The following is a 22,242-nucleotide window of genomic DNA, read 5'->3' as shown; positions in this document are numbered from 1 at the left end:
TGCCTTCCCTTAATTCATCTGTCCACACCTCCACCTCAGCTGGGCTTCAACCAAAAGAAAAGAGGTGAATTCAGCAAACCTCATTTCCTGCCTTCGCCTATGTCATGATACTCCCACTCGGCTTGTTTAAAGCTGTATGACTATCAGGATGTATAGTATCCGAGTATATAGAGCATACATGGGCAACATACGGCCCGCGGGCCGTATGCGGCCCGCGGGCGCCCCCTGTGTGGCCCGCGAGGGAATTGCAAAAAATTTTTTTTTTTTTTTTTTTTTTACAGTGCACTTGAACGCAACATGCAATATACCCGCTGAATAAGTGTCCAAATGTTCATGTCATTCTGGGCAATACTCTTCTGTTATAGCATTTGAGTCTGAAATATGGAATATCTTTCAATAATATTTATGACTAAAAGGCTAAAAGTAATCTCATGTGTAAGAAATGACTGTTCTACATTCAAGTAGAAATTTAAATAATTAACTTGTTGGTTTTGGATTTATTTAGCTTCAAGAGTGCATTTTTGTTCTTGTGTGACCCTCACACTTTGAGAATCCCGGGCCACTTATTGATACTTATGCTTAAATTAACCCACTCATATTCTGGTTTATTTCAAGAAAAACATTTCGGCTAGTGGAAATTCTAATTGGCTGGTAACTTTAAAATCTAGCAGCCATATTGGCAGGTGGTGAAAAATGTTAATTTCAAGCCCTGCAGGGAGAGCAGGTGGTGACATAGGAGTGAGTGAGGAAAAGGATCAAATATTGGTGGTTAAGACTGAATAATGACATCACAATTGTTAATTTAAAATGAGTTATTCCTCTAAACCTGGCTTCAAATGCCCCAAATTTTTCGTGCTGGCGGCGTTCAGCCCTCAGCAAAATCTGGTAGCGAGGACATTTTTTTGTGGCCCTCTCTATCATCAAAGTTGCCCATCCATGGGTTACAGCATGACAATATTTGTTCGGCCCCCGGCAACAATCTGGGTTTCTCATGTGGCCCCCCATGAAAAATAGTTGCCCACCCCTGATATAGAGTATATACTGTAGTGAGTATGTATGTATATGTATATATGTATGTGTATATGCTATATGTCAATGTGTTCCTAATGTATGGAGGTTCTTATGTCAGAGCGTTGTTGCGTATTACATATATCTATATAAACTCTACTACACGTGACATGTGTTGATAAATGAATGATACCTATAAGTGGTAGGCTATATAGGTCCTAAAACTAAACCCTCGTCAATTTCAAAATCTGTATTCGTCGTTTCAGAAACCTCTGAACTCAGCCAATAAACCAAAAATATTTTGAAGTCAACTCATCTAAAACCCAACACTCCTTCAGCATATCAACAATTAATTTCTTCACTCTTTTAGACAGGCAAAACCTCTGAAATGAATCACATCAACCAAAACAATCAAACATACTTCAAATATCACTAAAACCAGGCCTGTAGTAAAATATCCTGGGTCTGGCGATACATCTGTCAGTTCAAAACTCAGACCATTAATAAAACAGGAAATCAACAACACAAACATCTGGATACAACTATAAATTGAATTCACATATAACTTGACATGAAACACAAACATAAATGATATGGGTCTGAGATATGAGATATGAGAACCTCATGAAGAGAGAGAGAGAGAGAGAGAGAGATAGGGTGTGGGACAGAAGTGACGGACAGGAGGTCCAAAGGGGAATTTGGCCATAATATGTGAAACAGAAAAATATATGAAAATAGAGATATATTTGTGATCACTGTGAAGATGTGTGTAACTGTGAACTGTGTGTAGTTACTGTTGACGCAAGTAGACGTATTGTCCAAATTGGCAACCAGTCCGCAGGGCCATTCTTTAACGCCCTCTTCTTTGAGCAAGTAAGTCCGGGCGTTGTTCGCAAAGTATTGTATATCCTTCAGACAGTCTGAAAGTTAAATTGTATTCCACTTTGACAGTGTCCCGTAAGACACACAACACTATTAGTTTATATGGTGAGACCCCCCCCCCCCTTCCCCCCATCAAACGTGACTTTACAGGTTACAGCAGCTGGACTACACTCCTTAAAGTATTTTATACAACAGTTCGTTCCGGCCGAGCAATTTGATTGGACAAGAGGGATCCTAGCAGTGCTGATATTTCACGATAACAGCACTGACACTTCACTGTGTGTATATCACTCCGCTTCACAGCATTACTTGACAGAAATGCTATTATGACTTGATGAATAGCTTTGTTTATGTTGTACAACTGTTGTATAAAAGCAATATCACACTCGAGGTCGTGCTGTTGTCTAATATCCTAACAGCTGTGAATCACAGCCGTGACGATGTTAGCCAACAACAGCATGACCTCGAGTGTGATATTGCTTAAATAGCGCCACTTCTCCTACCAGAATCTTCGGCTCCATTAGATTACTCTTGTTAACTTTATTGAGCACCACTTAGACTGTAATTTCTATTTAATTTAATGCCTACCTAACTCGGACTGGAAATTCATATTTAATGGCTACACCCCTCCTATTCGTATATGTTGTATATATTGGTCTGCACTTGCAATGTTGTGATTTTGTCTTTAGATACTTTTTCTATTTCCATTTGATCTCTGCATACTTACACTAAGGCAAATGCCTCATATGAAATATTGGGGCAATAAAAGTGATTCAGATTGATAGGCTAGTGCTAAATTCAAGGCCTTACAACTCTGTCTGTCTCTCTTGCTGAGGGTATACATGTAGCATTGTGCCTGGGAGCACGGATGGATCCTTCACCATCCTTCACTCATCAGTTTTCTCTGTCATTCTATTTCTTCTATTACACACACACACATGGGCAAACACACACACACATATCACCATGATTGATTGATTTAATTTATTTGACAAGTTAAAAAACGATAATACACCAACAAGCATACAGTATAAAAGAATTAATCAGGATATTCACAAGTCGCTAAACTTATTTCCATTGTGGTCCGTGTCTTGTGCTTTCCCCAGAAAAGGGTGCGGGGCTATGTTGCTGTTCTGACGTATTGAGCTAGTCGATTAATCCCGCCCACTCTGGCAAACTGGCCCAGGGATTCGCTCCTGCTGTTTCTGACAGTAGGTTAGGCCAATCGATGTCTCTTCTTGACATTACTGCACAGCGTATGAAGGGGACCTTCATACCTATGAGTTAGTGTATTTTATTACTTCCTGGTTTGTATTGATTACAACCACTGAGTGGAGAATAGAAAAGGTCTTCATAAATAAAGACAACTAGCTCTGCTGGTCAAAACGTCTTTAAAGACATTTTTACATGACATAAGTGTAAAGTTCAAGGACGCAATTTTTGACTTTAGAGTGAAAAACCCTCAAAATAAACAGACAAAGGTAAATCCCAGATAAATATACATTGTTTGATAGAAATTATAATTATATAGTATATTACAAGCATAACTTAAGGTAAATAGCAGTTGTTTTTGCTGTTACTTAAGCCTATAGCTATTCCTGTTGGGCCCAGCTGTACTGTTGGATACAGCACGTCAGTATTATGCGGTGCCAAACTGCCTGATTTCTCAAACTATGGCTTGGGACCCAAAGCAGGTCACTGCAGCTTCTAAAAGAACGTGGCTCCCAGGGTGACGACATCCAAATTTCTGTTATTGGAACCTGCATGGGCTCAAAACCTTGAAGAACTTAATAAACATGGTAAAATAAATTGTAAATGCTAAATTTGTTCACAAATCACAATAGTGCATCATTTAAGATCTATATGCATACGAATCCACTCACAAAGTAAAAAATACTTTTGCACTGTGACCTTTTGGATCTTATATGTTACCTTGTATCTTTTCTTCTTATGCATTTTATGTAAAACACTTTGATGTATAAAATGTGCTATAATATACAAATAACCTTGCTTTGCCTTGCCTGTGTGTTTTGTGTCTCTGCTGTATGACTCTTTCATTCTAAAGGCTGGATGTCAGTGTTTCAGTGTCCCAGACGTGAACCGTGCACGGACCCAGAGTCCAGCTGTGCGGACGCTCTGCTACACCGGCACAGTAACATTGTGTGTGTGCTAATTCTCTGTCCGTACTTTCCTGTCCGTACAGAAGATAAAGACATTCACCAGCAGTGGATCAAAAACCAGAAAGGACTTTGTTCCCAGTAACCATGTTTACAACGCAAGAAATCACGAAATGCATTTTCTACAATGCAAGAAATCATGAAATGCATATTTCTCTTTCATTGAAATTGATATGCTAGCAAAGTCTGATGTTAGCTGGGCGATTCCACAGAACTTCAACCAGGCGTCATGTAGGTCAAAAATATTTTTCTCCAAAGACCAAAGTCATGACCAATTTTTATAAACTCATATTTAAAAGCTGAATCAGATCCACCTCCACACAGGCTGCCTAACGTCGTCAATCAACAATCTGTGCTTTCACGTTCAGCAGTATATTTGCAGCAATGCAAAGCTGGAGGGGGAAAGACATAAATCAGTAAGCTTATTGGTCTAGTATAGAGTATAGTATAGTATAGACTCTATAGATGGGTTTCTGTGCAACGTCATCACATAGATGCGCGCGCATCACACACTCACTGCTGCTTTTCTTCTTCTACAGTTTTGTTTAACAGCGGTTTGTAAACAAATTAAAACATGCATTAGCGCCACCCACACTCACTGCTCAAATGACCCAGCCCTTCAGATTACTTATTTTATTGTTAATGTAGGCATTACAGGTGGTATTTATGTAAAATGTAGAGTGACAGCTTGGAATAGATATAAAATTGAAGTTTCTACACTTCACTGTGGGTTTGTGATGCACCTGTGTTGAACCAATGGGCGATCAGCTCGATGCGTTTCTCGTCATCCTCTGTCACTGTGATGCGCGCGCACACCCACTAATGTTTGTGTACAAGAAACCCGTCTATACGTTGGACTCCACAAAGGGTCTCTTTGGTTTGATGGGAGAGGTGGGGCCTGTCTGTCTGTCTGAGTAGCCTGTCTGTCTGTCTGAGAAGGCGTGGGTTGGTGGCAGCGTTCGGGCTAGCTTCACGTCCAGCAAGACGGCCCGCCCCGAACCGTTGCCCGGCAACACCTGATGGTGCTGGAGCTGGTGGTCGGGGGGGAGGTGGCCGTTGGTGGTGCGGTTGTAGCAGGTGATGGAGCAGGGCTGTGGTTGGTTGCAGCCCCTGTGATTGGAGGGTTTTTTGCTAGGCGAGGTGACGACCGTGTCCAATGAGGACACAGCCCAGGGGCGGGAGGGGGCAGGGCAGGGAGAAGAAGTGGGAGGAGCTTGCTGCTGATTCACCCTGGCTGTCTTGTCAATCACTCCCATAAAAGGCGTGTTCCTAGCTGAACGGAGCGCTTCCCCAGGGTAAGTCCCGCCCCCCAGCATGTGCATGTCTGATTGGAGAGAGGAGGCTGGAAATAGGTCGTCATGGTAACCAGTAACCCCTGCCTCATAGGCCAGATCCAAAGGTAAATCCACGTGCTGGGTGGAGGCCGAGGTCCTGAAGCTTGGGCCTGGATTAGCCGGCTGCCCCCCGGTAAGGCTCCTGCTGCTGGGGGAAAGACGCGGGCGTCGCAGTCCCCCCTGGAGGTGGTGGTGATGATGATGATCGTGTGATGAAGGAGGGTTATCACGTGACCCCAGCATCCCCTCGGTAACCTCCACAGGGTAGCAGGCTGCAGTCGATCGGCTGTGGTCAATCTGAGGGGCGTGGCCATATGGATTTTGCCCTGCCCTCTCCCCGCCCTCTCCTCTCCCATAGGCTGATGAGAGTGTACTCTCATCCAAATCTTCCTGTGGGTACGTAGTTCCGGGACTCATCAGGGCAGCCTGGAGTGGTAGGCTGGGTGGCACGTCCAGGGGCCTCGGGTACACGCCCTCAACCAGCTGGGCTGGGTCAGGGGGTGGGTGGGCGATCTGTGAGTAGACACAAGTTCCCAGAACCAAGGTTATTATTGTTTACGAAAAAGGAAAACTAGGTGTGAAAAAAACATTTTCGTTAAATGAAATAAAAATTAAAATGAGGCATTTACAAAAAAATATATAACTAACTGAAACTGTGTTTAAAACTAAAATTATAGAGAAAATGCTATGTATTATTATGTATTTCATACATAAGCCTACAGTAGTGTTTTGGGTGTATTCCCGTTAATCTTTTTCTGACCTTTTTGAATCTTGCTCCGACGAACATCCCATATTACAGAAAAGATTAAAACTAAACAAACTAAGCATTAAAAAAATTAAAAATTAAAACCAAACTAAAATATAGCCGAAAGCAGCAATAATCATGGTCAGAGCAACATTTGACATGATTGCCATGATTGCCATGATTGCAAGTTCTGGGTAAACAGCGAGATTACGTCATAGTAGTGCGCCACGACCCGCCTAGTGCACCCGAAGCCACCTAGTGTGTCGGAGGTTTACTGCAACCAACGTGCTGACTGACGTCCTAGCATGTAGGGCTCGCTGGCGCCGGCAGACGGCTCCAATTCGAGGCAGACGGATGAGTCTGTTGTGGCCAACACGGGGGACCCTCGTGTTGGTAGGCAGGGTATCTACCGCTACACTACCTGGACGCCCCTTCAAAAGTTGACATTGTTAAAGCAGAAGACCATTGGAGCAAAGATGCAGATAAATTGAGATTAAAATGATGAAATAATTTTGACTCTAAGCCAAACCGTTTTTGAGATAATTGCAAAAACTCAATGAGTGTTGTTTTATGTGCCTTAATCTCTCGAGACAGACTTTCGACTTGCATCAAAAATCTGTCGGCGCTCCATGAAAAGCCGAATAACAGCACTCATAGGGGGCAGGCTCACATGCTGCGCTTTACCCAATCAAAATGGACGTGACGAGAGTAAACCGGTGTGTATTAAAACTTGCCATTTTCAGTCTGTAGCAACGAGCTAGCGTTGTTGTTTCACAGCAACGGAGGCATTTGAGATCGACAGGGAGCGGAAAGGAAATCCATAAATGGTCAGAGCCGGTCGGTCGGAGCCAATGGCAGAACTTGCAGGGAACGGAAAGCGATTTTCTTCCGCTGCCGATCTCTGGCAGAGCCCCTTGTGTTCCGGTTATTCAGGCATTCAAAAGTCATATTTTTTTAAACCGTTGGGTCCCCAGATTGTATGTGACTTAGTGGTGGAATTTGCAACCCAGCTTCCAATTTTGGTGAGTTTCTGATCTTTTTTTTGCTGCAGGAACATTTTTAGCAGAGAAAAATAAGAAAGAAGAAGCAATGAGAACAAAAACAATAGGGCTCCAGCAGCAGCTCGCTGCTTGGACCCCTAATGAGCAAACCCACTTTAAAAACAAATTAAAAACTAAACTGTAATTGAAAACAAAAGTCAAAGAAATATAAAAACTAATGACAAATGCAAAACTATAGTAACCTTGCCCAGAACCGCACTGGAGTGGGCTGAGGAGCTGGGCTGGCTGGTCCTAACGATCTGGACTTTGGCAGGTTGGTGCCATGGGCCCTGGACAAGGTTCTGCTTCTGGAAGGACCTCTGAGCGGACAGATGCTGCTGCTGCTGCTGCATCTCTGGGCTCTGGTGGTACTGGTCTGACTGGTGGCTCTGGTACTCCTCTTCCTCCTCCTCTTCTTCCCTTTCCTGTACCTGCTGAAGTCCTGAGTCTCCGCCCCCCGCCTCCTCGGTGGGTGGGGCTTGATGGTCGGTGGGAGTGGCTTGGTGGTCGGTGGGTGTGGCTTGATGTGGTCGATAATAGAGATGAGGTGAAGGATGCGGTGGGACTTGTTGCCGAGCGACCTGCCGACACTCTTCCTCCACCCGGGTCAGCAGGCGCTGGATCTCCTGGTTGGATGGGCAGAGGCGGCTGGCCTCAATCAGGTCCTCCAGGGCTGCATGGAACTGCCTGCACAGAGAGAGGGAGGGAAACAGAGAGACAGAGGGAGAGAAGCAGATATGGTTGAGATATAAGTTAATGATATTATTGTAGAGATAAGAGGAAAGGTGAGAGAGCCGGATCTCAGGTTGGTCCATCTCATGAGAGTCAAGTGACTCCACACCTGCACTTGTGTGGGTTTTTGTCCGTTTCCACTAGAGTTCCCCTAGTGGTCAATTTGTGCACCACACAGGCCCCTCCAGAAAGCGCAAGTGCATAAAACAATTGTATATAAAAACAAGCATGAAAAATTGAGACAAAGCAAGAGTCCCTGGGGCGTGAGGCGTGCAGCACAGACAGGACAGGGAGAAGTCTGTTCCAGACATGCAGGCGGTCAATCAGAGCTGAGAATTGCACCGCATGGCGTGTGGTGTGGCATGGCGTGGCATGGCGTGTGGTGTGGCATGGCGTGGCATGGCGTGTGGTGTGGCATGGTGTGGCATGGCGTGTGGTGTGGCATGGCGTGGCATGGCGTGTGGTGTGGCATGGTGTGGCATGGCGTGTGGTGTGGCATGGCGTGGCATGGCGTGTGGTGTGGCATGGTGTGGCATGGCGTGTGGTGTGGCATGGCGTGGCATGGCGTGTGGTGTGGCATGGCATGGCATGGCGTGTGGTGTGGCATGGCATGGCGTCAGGCCGCATGGCGTCATGGCTCCCAAGAGTGAGAGCGCACAGTGTCCCTGTGCGCTCCCTTCGCTCCTCCACCAGTGCAGGTCGCCTCGCCCCTCCTTCGCTACGGGGGCTCAAAAGTCGCTCATCCCGATCTCGACTCTTCTCGTCCCTGGCACCTCAATGGTGGAACGAGCTTCCACCTTCGGTCAGGACTGCTGAATCACTGCCGATCTTTCGGAAAAGACTAAAGACACACCTTTTCAGGCTCCATCTGGGCCCTTCTTGATCTAACTTCGTTCTCTCTCTTTCCTTATTAACAAAAAAAAAAAAAAAAAAAAAAAAACTAACCAACCATGTACCACTAACCTAAACTTGTACCACTGTTCCTTCAGAAGTTGTAGTTGTCATAGACTGTGCTCCATAGTTGATTGTTCTATTGCTGACAAAAATGTGTTATTGTAAGTCGCTTTGGATAAAAGCGTCTGCCAAATGACGTAATGTAATGTAATGTAATGTCCCCTCGGCTGGCGGCATGAAGGAAAACGGGCGAAGAGTGAAGTGAGTGAAGAGTCAAGCTGCATCACACCTGCTCAGCTGTGTTGCATTGGGAGCGTACCTATGTTCCCCGGGTTCTATGTTCCCCGGGTTCTATGTTCCCCGCTTCTGCTAAAAAGGGTTCTATGTTCCCCGGGTTCTAGGTCCTGAACAGGCTTCAGTATGTGCAGAACTCGGCTGCTAGGGTTCTCACCCACACCAAGCCCTGGCAGCACATCACCCCCACCCTCATCCGCCTCCACTGGCTCCCAGTCAAGTTCCGCATGTCCTTCAAACTCCTCCTCCTCACATACAAGTCCCTCCATGCCCTCGCCCCCCAATATTTGTCTGATCTCCTCCACCAGCACACTCCATCCCGGGCCCTAAGATCTGCTGATGTGGGTCTCCTCTCCATCCCCCGCACCAGGTTGCGGACCTTCGGCGACAGAGCCTTTAGTGTGGCGTCTCCAACCCTCTGGAACTCTCCCCCCCCCCGAGATCCACAACGCTCCAACACTGGCCATTTTCAAAACAGCTCTCAAGACGCATCTTTTCAGCCAGGCTTTTCCCCATTAGTTAGATAGGTTTATTTTTCCCTCTACCTACGGGTCCTCCCCCCCCTCCCTACTGCCCCTTTTCCCTACCCCCCATTCCTGACTTGTAAAGCGACCTTGGGTTTCTAGAAAGGCGCTATATAAATTTGATTTATTATTATTTATCATTATTATGTTCCCCGCTCCCGAAAAAGGGTCCTATGTTCCCTGCTTCTGCTAAAAAGGGTTCTATGTTCCCCGGGTTCTATGTTCCCCGCTCCCGAAAAAGGGTTCTATGTTCCCTGCTTCTGCTAAAAAGGGTTCTATGTTCCCCGGGTTCTATGTTCCCCGCTCCCGAAAAAGGGTCAGAGTAAAGTCGGCGAGTGCAAACCGCAATATCTCGAGGTTGTGAGACTTCATTGACAGACTGCATGAGGGAAAGCTTGAGTCTATCCACCTTATTTTTGAATGCCCCACTGTAAAAAAGAAGCGTGGGTACAAGGTCCGGTTTAACGTGACTCATTGTTGCCGCTTGCCATTTCCTTTGTTATACTCTGGCTGCAGACCCGAATTATAAACCGGAAGCTGGAGTCCGTTATAAAAGTTATAAATATAGTCACGTTATAAACAACTAACCAACGCTGGAGGTCCGTATGTATAAACTCGAAATGTGTGTTACTCGAAATGGTTAAAAGTTAAATCAATTTGGTGGCGTTTTACTGCCATGTAACATAGCTAGCTAGCCGCTAGCATTAGCCACAGTTAGTAGCCGACTACCCACAATGCATTACGTTATCCCAGCACCCGAACGACACGGCTGTAGAGCAGAATGGCTCTGCTGTAAAAGGGTAAAATCCTCATAGACGTTTTTTTTGTCAGGGGCTGGGGGGTTATCTAAATTGGTTACACCGGAAATAGAACCCATACTTAACGTAAGGCAAAATGGCCGCCAAAAATAAGGTGGATAGGCTCAGATATATGCACACATTTGAGTCCGACAGTAAAAATAAATTGTAAGTTGGTGACTGCGCGGCGGCAGCAGCAGCAATATGCTATCCATAATATTACATTTTTCAGAGAGAGAGAGAGAGAGAGAGAGAGAGAGAGAGAGAGAGAGGAGAGAGAGAGAGAGAGAGAGAGAGAGAGAGAGAAAGAGAGAGAGAGAGAGAGATCAATATTTGCAACATTCACGCAGCACACATCAACCCACAGACATGCACAAGTTCTGTAAAGCCATTCAAATAAATTGTTTAATTTCGCTTGATATGTAGCCTAGCCCAAGGGAAAGTAGACTCTAAGTAAGAACTGGTGAGAAACTGCTGGCCCCCACCTATTAGCTGTCGGTGGAGGTGATTTCTCCGCTAAATAAAGCCATTAAAGCAAGCCTATTTGTTTTCGTTGCCTATATACAGTATGTTCGTTGTCATATTAGGGTATCCGTTCCGTTCATTTTATGAAGTTAGAATTTACAGTTAATGTCCAAGTCACATCCAAGTTGCATCCGACAGGTGCAGAGGAAAGCGAAATTAAACAATTTATTTGAATGGCTTTACAGAACTTGTACATGTCTGTGGGTTATATAGGCAGAGGCGATTTGTGCTGCGTCAATGTTGCAAATATTGATCTCTCTCTCTCTCTCTCTCTCTCTCTGAAAAATGTATTATGGTTAGCATGTTGCTTCAGTTGCGCTCCTCACCAACTTATAATTTATTTTTTTACTGTCGGATGATGTATTTCCCAATGTTTTTTTATATTATATATTTTTTATTTCATTAATAGAGCATGTGGACTTATAGGCAATGAAAACAAATAGGCCTGCTTTAATGGCTTTCTTTAGCGGACAAATCACCTCCACCGACAGCTAATAGGTGGCAGTTTCTCACCAGTTCTTACTTAGACTACATTGAATACCAAAATATAATAGCCTGGGGCTAGGCTACATATCAAGCGAAATTAAACAATTTATTTGAATGGCTTTACAGAACTTGTGCATGTCTGTGGGTTATATAGGCAGAAGCGATTTGTGCTGCGTGAATGTTGCAAATATTGATCTCTCTCTCTCTCTCTCTCTCTCTCTCTCTCTCTCTGAAAAATGTAATATTATGGATAGCATGTTGCTGCTCCTGCTGCTGAATGTGTGCATATATCTGAGCCTATAGACTGGAGCTTTCCCTCATGCAGTCTGTCAATGAAGTCTCACAACCTCGAGATATTGCGGTTTGCACTCGCCGACTTTACGCATACGAACGGGGAACATAGGACCCTTTTTCGGGAGCGAGGAACATAGGACCCTTTTTCGGGAGCAGGGAACATAGGACCCTTTTTCGGGAGCGAGGAACATAGGACCCGGGGAACATAGAACCTTTTTTAGCAGGAGCGGGGAACATAGAACCCGGGGAACATAGAACCTTTTTTAGCAGGAGCGGGGAACATAGAACCCGGGGAACATAGGCATGACCCCGTTGCATCACACCTGCTCAGCTGTGATCCAACACAGCTGAGCAGGTGTGATGAGCATGTGGAAATCGAACAGCGGCCGCAGGTCCCGGTTGGCTCCGGGGTTTGTGAGATGAAAAGATGAGGCAGCTGCTATGAGCATCTTGATGGCTAGCTCGGTGACCAGGGCCGGGCTGCTGGAAAATAACCTTGTGGTTAGCATCATGGTGGCTGGCGCAGCTGGGATTTTGTTGTCGAGAGCTAGCTTCATGGCGGCTAGCAGTAGCACAGTGTCCAGTATCTTGTGTGCTCGTAGTTACTACAGGCAGTAGCAACTCACAGGGAAGATGTAGAGGCCGCAGTTGGTGTCCAGGAGGGCTAGCATCGGGCCGGCTAGCATGGACGGAGCTAGTGTGGGCTGACTAGCGTTGGCACCGATGTCCGTGGGAGCTAGCGTGATGTAGGCTAGTTTCCTGGGCCGGTGCTTGTTCATGGCCCCTACAAATGGTAGCAAATCCTCTTGGTCACCAGCATAGAGATGAAAGAAGAGGTGAGAGTCGGATCTCAGGTTGGCTCAGCAAGTCACAGGAGCTATTTATTTCCTTAATCTCTAACATAATAATTCATTTTATTAATAATAATAATAATAATAATTTTTAATTTGTATTATTACATATTATATTGACTGGCAATGTATCCGGCGTTGCCCGGGATCATTTTCTCAGTTAACCTCTCTGCTTCTATTCTGTGTATCTCTCCTCTGCTCCCTCCATGCCCTGCTGCCAGCTGTGCCTGATCACCACTTCACTGGGATCTCTTAGAGAGGCAGCGTCAATTTCTTCGAAGCTTTAAGCATTCACTTTCCAGGTGGTTCGAGGACTTTACAACCTGCCCATGACCTTGCCCGGATCATAACCCACCTCCCATTACCTACTCACCCCCATTACCTATTCACCTCCATTACCTACTCACCTCCATTACCTACTCACCCCCATTACCTACTCACCCCCATTACCTACTCACCTCCATTACCTACTCACCTCCATTACCTACTCACCTCCATTACCTACTCACCCCCATTACCTACTCACCTCCATTACCTACTCACCTCCATTACCTACTCACCTCCATTACCTACTCACCTCCATTACCTACTCACCCCCATTACCTACTCACCTCCATTACCTACTCACCCCCATTACCTATTCACCTCCATTACCTACTCACCTCCATTACCTACTCACCCCCATTACCTACTCACCCCCATTACCTACTCACCTCCATTACCTACTCACCCCCATTACCTACTCACCCCCATTACCTACTCACCTCCATTACCTACTCACCTCCATTACCTACTCACCCCCATTACCTACTCACCTCCATTACCTACTCACCTCCATTACCTACTCACCCCCATTACCTACTCACCTCCATTACCTACTCACCCCCATTACCTACTCACCCCCATTACCTACTCACCCCCATTACCTACTCACCTCCATTACCTACTCACCTCCATTACCTACTCACCTCCCATTACCTACTCACCCCCATTACCTACTCACCTCCCATTACCTACTCACCTCCATTACCTACTCACCTCCCATTACCTACTCACCTCCATTACCTACTCACCCCCATTACCTACTCACCTCCATTACCTACTCACCTCCATTACCTACTCACCCCCATTACCTACTCACCTCCATTACCTACTCACCTCCATTACCTACTCACCTCCCATTACCTACTCACCTCCCATTACCTACTCACCTCCATTACCTACTCACCTCCATTACCTACTCACCCCCATTACCTACTCACCTCCCATTACCTACTCACCTCCATTACCTACTCACCCCCATTACCTACTCACCTCCATTACCTACTCACCTCCATTACCTACTCACCTCCCATTACCTACTCACCTCCCATTACCTACTCACCCCCATTACCTACTCACCTCCATTACCTACTCACCTCCCATTACCTACTCACCTCCCATTACCTACTCACCTCCCATTACCTACTCACCTCCATTACCTACTCACCTCCCATTACCTACTCACCTCCATTACCTACTCACCCCCATTACCTACTCACCTCCCATTACCTACTCACCTCCATTACCTACTCACCTCCATTACCTACTCACCTCCATTACCTACTCACCTCCCATTACCTACTCACCTCCATTACCTACTCACCTCCATTACCTACTCACCTCCATTACCTACTCACCTCCATTACCTACTCACCTCCATTACCTACTCACCTCCATTACCTACTCACCTCCCATTACCTACTCACCTCCCATTACCTACTCACCTCCCATTACCTACTCACCTCCATTACCTACTCACCTCCATTACCTACTCACCTCCATTACCTACTCACCTCCATTACCTACTCACCTCCATTACCTACTCACCTCCATTACCTACTCACCTCCCATTACCTACTCACCTCCATTACCTACTCACCTCCCATTACCTACTCACCTCCCATTACCTACTCACCTCCCATTACCTACTCACCTCCATTACCTACTCACCTCCATTACCTACTCACCTCCATTACCTACTCACCCCCATTACCTACTCACCTCCATTACCTACTCACCTCCCATTACCTACTCACCTCCATTACCTACTCACCTCCATTACCTACTCACCTCCATTACCTACTCACCTCCATTACCTACTCACCTCCATTACCTACTCACCCCCATTACCTACTCACCTCCATTACCTACTCACCTCCCATTACCTACTCACCTCCATTACCTACTCACCTCCATTACCTACTCACCTCCATTACCTACTCACCCCCATTACCTACTCACCCCCATGCCAATGGAAGGCCAGGCATGTTTCTTTACTGCACCAAACATGCGTTTGTTCATTCGTCCCGGGAAACAGACAGAATTCTAAACAATTAAAGTGTATGGTGAGCAACTTTCAAGCGTAAAAAAAAGAACGAAAAAACACATGAAATGCCTCCATACTGCTCACCTGGCATAATCCAAGTCCGGTCCACCCTACAGTGAAGATTTCAGCTAAAACCAGCCTGTAAATGACGTCTTTTCAAGTCAACTTGGCATCTCAGGGCTTATGGAGACTTGGATTACGCCAGAAGAGCGGTATGGAGCCATTATGTCGTCACCTTCCACTTCAAATGTTTTAGAGAATTTTGCAACAGTGTTTTGCTGTTCAACTCCACCAAAAAACTTCACCCGTCCTTCCATCGGCATGGGGGTGAGTACATGACTGAATTTTTGGGTGAACTTATCCTTTAAATGCTTGAAAAGTGTTTATTAGACAACATAAATAGTGACGTTGATCCTATGTAGGATCCTGTTTTCCCATCGCTTGCTGTGTTGCCATGGTTACCTGTTGCTGCGTTTGGCGCGGGCACGGGCGTAAAGGGCCTCGTAGGATTTGGCGTTCAGCTCGAGCGCCTGCGTGGCAAAATCCTCAGCAAGGCCAAAGTCCTGCAAGCAACAACACAATGCATGATGGGATGTCAGGATGGACAGCGAAGAGTTTCAGATCAAATACGCTCAACCATCAAATCATTCACAGAAAATTCAAATTCTTTGAAACTGGACTGTTTATCCAATTTGTGTGTGTGTGTGTGTGTGTGTGTGTGTGTGTGTATATAGCTATATCTTTAACTATCTATCTATATCTATATATATATATATATGTATATACTGTATATATATATGGATGGCTTGAAAGCGTACATGTAAATATGTTATAATACAGCCTTATCTGTGAAGCTGAAACTTAATACAGCCTCATCTGTGAAGCTATGAAAATCTGATATTTTTTATTTTCTTATCTATGTTATACTTGTACTTATTGTACTACTGTATGGTATTGTAATTTTTGTACATTTCTATGGACTATGAGTCTGAAATAAAGACATCAATCAAATACTGTATATTAAAAACAATTTCTTCTTACTGGTGCATTGCATGCATGCCACTCCAAATAAACCCAGGCAGAGTCCAGGTGTAACATCAGTGGTTGCATTATAATGTTTTTTCAGGCAGGGGGTTACATGACAGGCAGACAGGACAGATACAGAATGAGCTACAGCTACAGAATGATGTTGGTTTGACCGACGATTAACACGTTTGTTTACAAGAACGCATGAACATTCAAAACCAAACAAAGGGATTTGAGGGGGCACGCAAACACAGCGGCAGCCTCCTCCTCGTGTGCTACGCGCGCCCCCGCGTATCCAAGCACCTTATGAAGCCTGGATTGCGCGGGTGCGCCTTGGAGAAGGGCAATCAGCGCTGACGCACAGTAATAATAAGGCTTACCTCAAATGACAACGTAGAAAAAATAAATGGCGGAGGCAGCTGTCAGATCCTTGTGAATCGATCTTCGCTTATAACTTTACTAATACTTCGCAGAAAATGATGTTTTGTACAAGAATAGATGCGGGCTAATGTCTTCTTTGCAAAAGAAAGGCTGTTAACCCCGCATTTAACCCTGCATTTAACCCCGTAACGTTAGTTGGTGTCGGCTTTGCAGAAAGCACTCAGCTTCTCAGCAAGCGCTGAGAATGCAGCGCTGCGGCTCGAGCTGCCTGTCGGCTTTCCAGAAAGCTCTCAGCTACTCAGCAAGCGCCAGGATTGGCCAATGTCAACTTCAGTCTCCAGAACGATCCAATCAAATCACCCGCATGTTCTTGCGGTCCCGCCTTACAGTAGTGTTTCAACTGACTCTATCAGAATGACATGCCAGTCGGAGTCGGACTTATAGTATTATTATTATTATTATATTATCATACTTGGAAACCGTTTTATAAAAGCAATATAGCACTCGAGCTGCGTGTGTTGTGGAATATATCCCCCTGCTCAGCTGTTATCCCACTCGGCCTGCGGCCTCGTGGGATAACAGCTGATCAGGGGGATATATTCTTCACAACACACTGGCTCTCATGCTATATTGCTTAAATATACTATATATACATATAATATATATATATATATATATATATATATATTTATATATATATATATATTTATATATATTATATACATATAATATATATATATAATATATATATATAGCTGTTGGAGAGCCGCGGAGAAAGCCGCGGAGAAAGCGGAGCTATAGTTTATTGACTATAGCTCCGCATTCAACACTATTGTACCATCAAAATTGTTGTTGAAACTTAGGGGCCTTGGTCTGGGCAGCGCCATCTGTTACTGGCTATTTGACTTTCTGACAGGCAGACCACAATCTGTGCGCATTTGTAATAGATGTTCATCTATCATTTTCACCAGAACCGGCGCGCCCCAAGGCTGCTGCCTCAGTCCTCTGTTGTACATTCTGTTTACCTTCGACTGTGTCGCCAGATTTGGAAATAACATCATCATAAAATTTGCGGACGACACCACAGTGATCGGATTAATAACCGACGGTGATGAGAGGGCCTATAGGAGAGAAATAGAAGATCTAACCCTATGGTGCCAAAACAACAACCTCTCTCTAAACACCAATAAGACCAAAGAAATCATTGTTGACTTTAGAAAGTCCAAAGTCACTCACACCCCCATTTCCATCAACGGGTCATCTGTCGACATAGTCGACAGCTTTAAATTCCTGGGCACACACATCACAAACACACTCACACACACACACACACATCACAAACACACTCACATGGTCTCTCAACACCAAGTGCATCCTCAAGAAGGCACAGCAGCGACTGTACTTTCTGAGGCGCCTTAAGAAATTTGGCTTGAGCACCAAAGGCCTTGTGAATTTCTATCGCTGCGCCATAGAAAGTGTTCTGACAGGGTGTATCACAGTGTGGTACGGCAACCTGACCGCCCAGGACTGCAGACTGCTGCAGAGGACTGTGAAGACGGCAGCTAAAATCATCGGCACAGAACTACCAAACCTCCATAACATCTTCACCACTCGCTGTAAAATGAAAGCCAAAAACATTATCAAAGACACCAGCCACCCCGCTCATACCCTGTTCTCACTCCTCCCTTCCAAAAAACGCTACCGGAGCATCAAATCACACACCACCCGTCTCAGTAACAGCTTTTTCCCTCAGGCAGTCAGGCTGCTGAACAGTTGACTCACACACACTGCAACGCACTGTCACTTTGTTGTTCACCATTACTGTACTGTATTGTATCGTGGTTTGTGTTATGTCTACACGTACTGTGTACAGACATGTCTGTATCACGTGTAGCCTACATAGTTATGTAGGTCTACACCCTTTTTCTGTCGGTCTTTGTGACCATGTCCTTGTGTATGTAAGGCTGAGGGTGCTCAAAGCATAAAGAATTTCATTGTATTATACATTGTATTATACATATGACAATAAACTACTTGAACTTGAACTTGGACTATATATATATATATATTATATATATATAGATATATCTATATATATATATATATATATATATATTTACAGTATGTGTGTGTGTGTGTGTGTGTGTGTGTGTGTGCGTGCGTGTGCATGTGTGTGACGTACGCTGGTCCTGCGTTGGCAGCGTGACAGGTTGAGCAGCACACAAACTCTGAGCGGTCTGAACGTCTTCAGCTCGTCGCCCGGAAACTTCTGCAGAGCCGACTGATACAACTCAGAGGCTTCTGTCACTCTGCCCTGCTGCACACACACACACACACACACACACACACACACACACACACACACACACACACACACACACACACACACACACACCCACACACACACACACAAATATAAATGTACTCATTTACTCAGTGTAAATTTAAAACTACTGTACTTAAAGGAACACTCCGCCCATTTTCAACCAGCTTTGTAACATTACAACATCAGTAGTATATCAGAAAACTGTAAACGGTTTTGAAGTCTGTCATTTAATTTGACAGTTATTGAGTGTTTAAGTGTGGACCAGTGACATCACTGGTCCACACTAACTCAAATGAATAACTCATTAACTCAAATCAACTCTCAATAACTGTCAAACTATTCATCATTCATCTAGTTTGACAGTTATTGAGAGTTGATTTGAGTTAATGAGTTATTAATTTGAGTTAGTGTGGACCAGTGATGTCACTGGTCCACACTTTTAACACTCAATACCTGTCAAATTAAATGACAGACTTCAAAACAGTTTACAGTTTTCTGATATACTACTGATGTTCTAATGATACAAAGCTGGTTGAAAATGGGCAGAGTGTTCCTTTAAGAAGAATATCTATTATTTAAATGAAGTACGGTAAGTAAGATTAAAATTATAGCATTATAAACATCCTTGTATTACAAAGTGAACCTCATCTTTATTTTGTCACAATGCAATGCATGCACATATGCATTATAAACACACACACACACACACGCACGCACGCACGCACGCACGCACGCACGCACGCACACACACACACACACACACACACACACACACACACACACACACACACACACACACACACACACACACGCTTAGAGGCAGTGTGAAATGTCCTCTGCATTTCCCCCATTAAATATAAGTACTTTCCACCTCTGGCTAAAGGATATGTGTGTGTGTGTGTGTGTGTGTGTGTGTGTGTGTGTGTGTGTGTGTGTGTGTGTGGGCGATGTGCATGCGCGCGTGTGTGTTTGTATGTGTGTAATTGTGTGTGTGCGCATTACCCATAAGTAGGACGACATTTTGTGAAGACTTGTGAGCCGCATTCGTTCCAAAACACGCATTGAAAAATCGATGCAAGTCCATTGAGTTTGACAGAGGCTCCACCCACTGGTACAATGTTCTAACTTGATCTCTTTTATGCAAAGAGGTCTTTGTATCTCAATGGGACCGGCCTGGTTAAATAACGGTAAATATATACAGTATATGAGATTTTGGCTGCGTGGATGCCAGCGGTTGCTTAAGTGTGGGTACCCAGGCTCGGCTGATGCCCGCTTTCCTGGAGGGTGGGTAGCTCATGGAAGTTGTTTGGCCCAGGATGGAGGCAGGGAGGCAGGGGTCCTGCAGAGGGTGGGGGGGGGGTCCTGCATGGAGGCGGGGGTCCTGCATGGAGGTGGGGGTCCTGCAGGGAGGCGGGGGTCCTGCAGGGAGGTGGGGGTCCTGCATGGAGGTGGGGGTCCTGCAGGGAGGCGGGGGTCCTGCATGGAGGTGGGGGTCCTGCAGGGAGGCGGGGGTCCTGCATGGAGGTGGGGGTCCTGCAGGGAGGCGGGGGTCCTGCAGGGAGGTGGGGGTCCTGCATGGAGGTGGGGGTCCTGCATGGAGGCGGGGGTCCTGCAAGGAGGTGGGGGTCCTGCATGGAGGTGGGGGTCCTGCATGGAGGTGGGGGTCCTGCATGGAGGTGGAGGTCCTGCAGGGAGGCGGGGGTCCTGCATGGAGGTGGGGGTCCTGCATGGAGGTGGGGGTACTGCATGGAGGTGGGGGTCCTGCAGGGAGGCGGGGGTCCTGCATGGAGGTGGGGGTCCTGCATGGAGGTGGGGGTCCTGCAGGGAGGCGGGGGTCCTGCATGGAGGTGGGGGTCCTGCATGGAGGTGGGGGTCCTGCAGGGAGGTGGGGGACCTGCATGGAGGTGGGGGTCCTGCATGGAGGTGGGGGGCCTGCAGGGAGGTGGGGGTCCTGCAGGGAGGTGGGGGTCCTGCATGGAGGTGGGGGTCCTGCAGGGAGGTGGGGGTCCTGCAGGGAGGCGGAGGTCCTGCATGGAGGTGGGGGTCCTGCATGGAGGTGGGGGTCCTGCATGGAGGTGGGGGTCCTGCAGGGAGGTGGGGGTCCTGCATGGAGGTGGGGGTCCTGCATGGAGGTGGGGGTCCTGCAGGGAGGTGGGGGTCCTGCATGGAGGTGGGGGTCCTGCAGGGAGGCAGGGGATTTTGGGGCCTCAAATTTGAGTAGAGGCCTTTCACCTTTATCAACACATGGACCTCGGTTCTATGATGGAGCTCCAGGCTGGGGGTGTCCCCTGGGTCCTCAAAGCCACCTTTACTGCTTCAAAGGTGGGTAAAGGGGGAGGGAATGTCCTGGGTCCTGCAGCCATACTTTGGTGCTTTAACGTTGGGTAGAGGAAGGCTGGAGGAGGGTGGTGCGCTACCTGGATCTAGGTGTATAGTTACCAAACACCTTTTTTTGCTAGTAAATATCTATTAGTTATCTATTAGTTAATAGGGACTCTGTACTTTTCGTTGCCCAACACTAAATCAAAGTGCTTTGACAAAAATAAGTTGATATCGCCCTCCACAGGCAAAACTCCACCATTACACTATAACCTCAAAAAGCCAGCCTTTTTTCTCTCCTATCAGGAAGTGGGTTAGGCGGACGGCAGCGTTAAATGTGACTTACAGTTGAAATGTAGACTTTGAACACACTGAGACACAAAGCAGACTGTCATTATTTTACTGAAGGCCTAGGGGTTGATATGTCATGTAGAAATGTTAATATGCAGAAACATAAGGTGTGTGTGTGTGTGTGTGTGTGTGTGTGTGTGTGTGTGTGTGTGTGTGTGTGTGTGTGTGTGTGTGTGTGTGTGTGGGGTGTGTGTGTGTGTGTGTTGTGTGTGTGTGTGTGTGTGTGTGTGTGTGTGTGTGTGTGTGTGTGTGTGTGTGTGTGTGTGTGTGTGTGCGTGTGTGTGTGTGTGTGGGGGGGGGTACCTTGTACAGTCTGTCTCCCTCCTGGATCAGTTTACTGAGCAGAACCATCAGAATGTCTGGCTTAGAGGTCGCCATGGCCCAGGTCGCCGGCCCTACACATACACACACGCACGCACGCACGCACGCACGCACGCACGCAATAATTATTATTATTCAAGATGAATTGTGAAATGCATGCCAGCAGAGGTCACAAGCCTACAGAGGCCTACCTGCAGGGTGACAGGTCTACAGAGGCCTACCATTTTTGTCATTTTTGTACAGGGAAAAACAACCGACCTGATTTCCTGTAAACTCACAAATGTATTGGAAAAGGTCCAACACTGGCTGCAAAACACGTGCCTGCTGCTAAATACAAAAAAAACTGTATGCATGATGTTCAGCAAACGACCAGTTGGCATCACATGATGCCATGAATGAAAAGCACAATTAATTTTAACTTAGTTAATTTTAGACAAATCCGGCCTTTCTTAACAGTTGATGCAGCTAAAACATCTTCACTGCATGATTTTCTCTCACATTGAATACTGCTTCACAAACTGGTCGTTTGCAGGTGCCACTGTCATAAAACCTATTGAACAGCTTTAC

General features: G+C 46.0%; 1 protein-coding gene across 1 annotated transcript in view; it reads right to left on the bottom strand.

Moving 5' to 3' along the window:
* Positions 1-4,912: 4,912 nt before the first annotated feature.
* LOC310787869 (protein TANC2-like) overlaps positions 4,913-22,242 on the bottom strand; it is a gene marked incomplete at both ends in the record, with an annotated part of 70,480 nt that continues 53,150 nt past the window's right edge. The window contains 5 exons of the mRNA XM_083649329.1: positions 4,913-5,914; positions 7,390-7,873; positions 15,414-15,514; positions 18,541-18,675; positions 21,658-21,749. Of these exons, the coding sequence (XP_083505455.1) occupies positions 4,913-5,914; positions 7,390-7,873; positions 15,414-15,514; positions 18,541-18,675; positions 21,658-21,749 (1,814 nt within the window). The remainder of the gene's footprint in view (positions 5,915-7,389; positions 7,874-15,413; positions 15,515-18,540; positions 18,676-21,657; positions 21,750-22,242) is intronic.

The sequence above is a fragment of the Poromitra crassiceps genome, assembly GCF_964638095.1.
Source record: "Poromitra crassiceps genome assembly, chromosome: 13".
In the NCBI taxonomy this organism is placed as follows: domain Eukaryota; kingdom Metazoa; phylum Chordata; class Actinopteri; order Beryciformes; family Melamphaidae; genus Poromitra; species Poromitra crassiceps.
The sequence above is the reverse complement of the archived record's forward strand: the minus strand, read 5'-3'. Positions and strand labels throughout refer to the sequence as shown.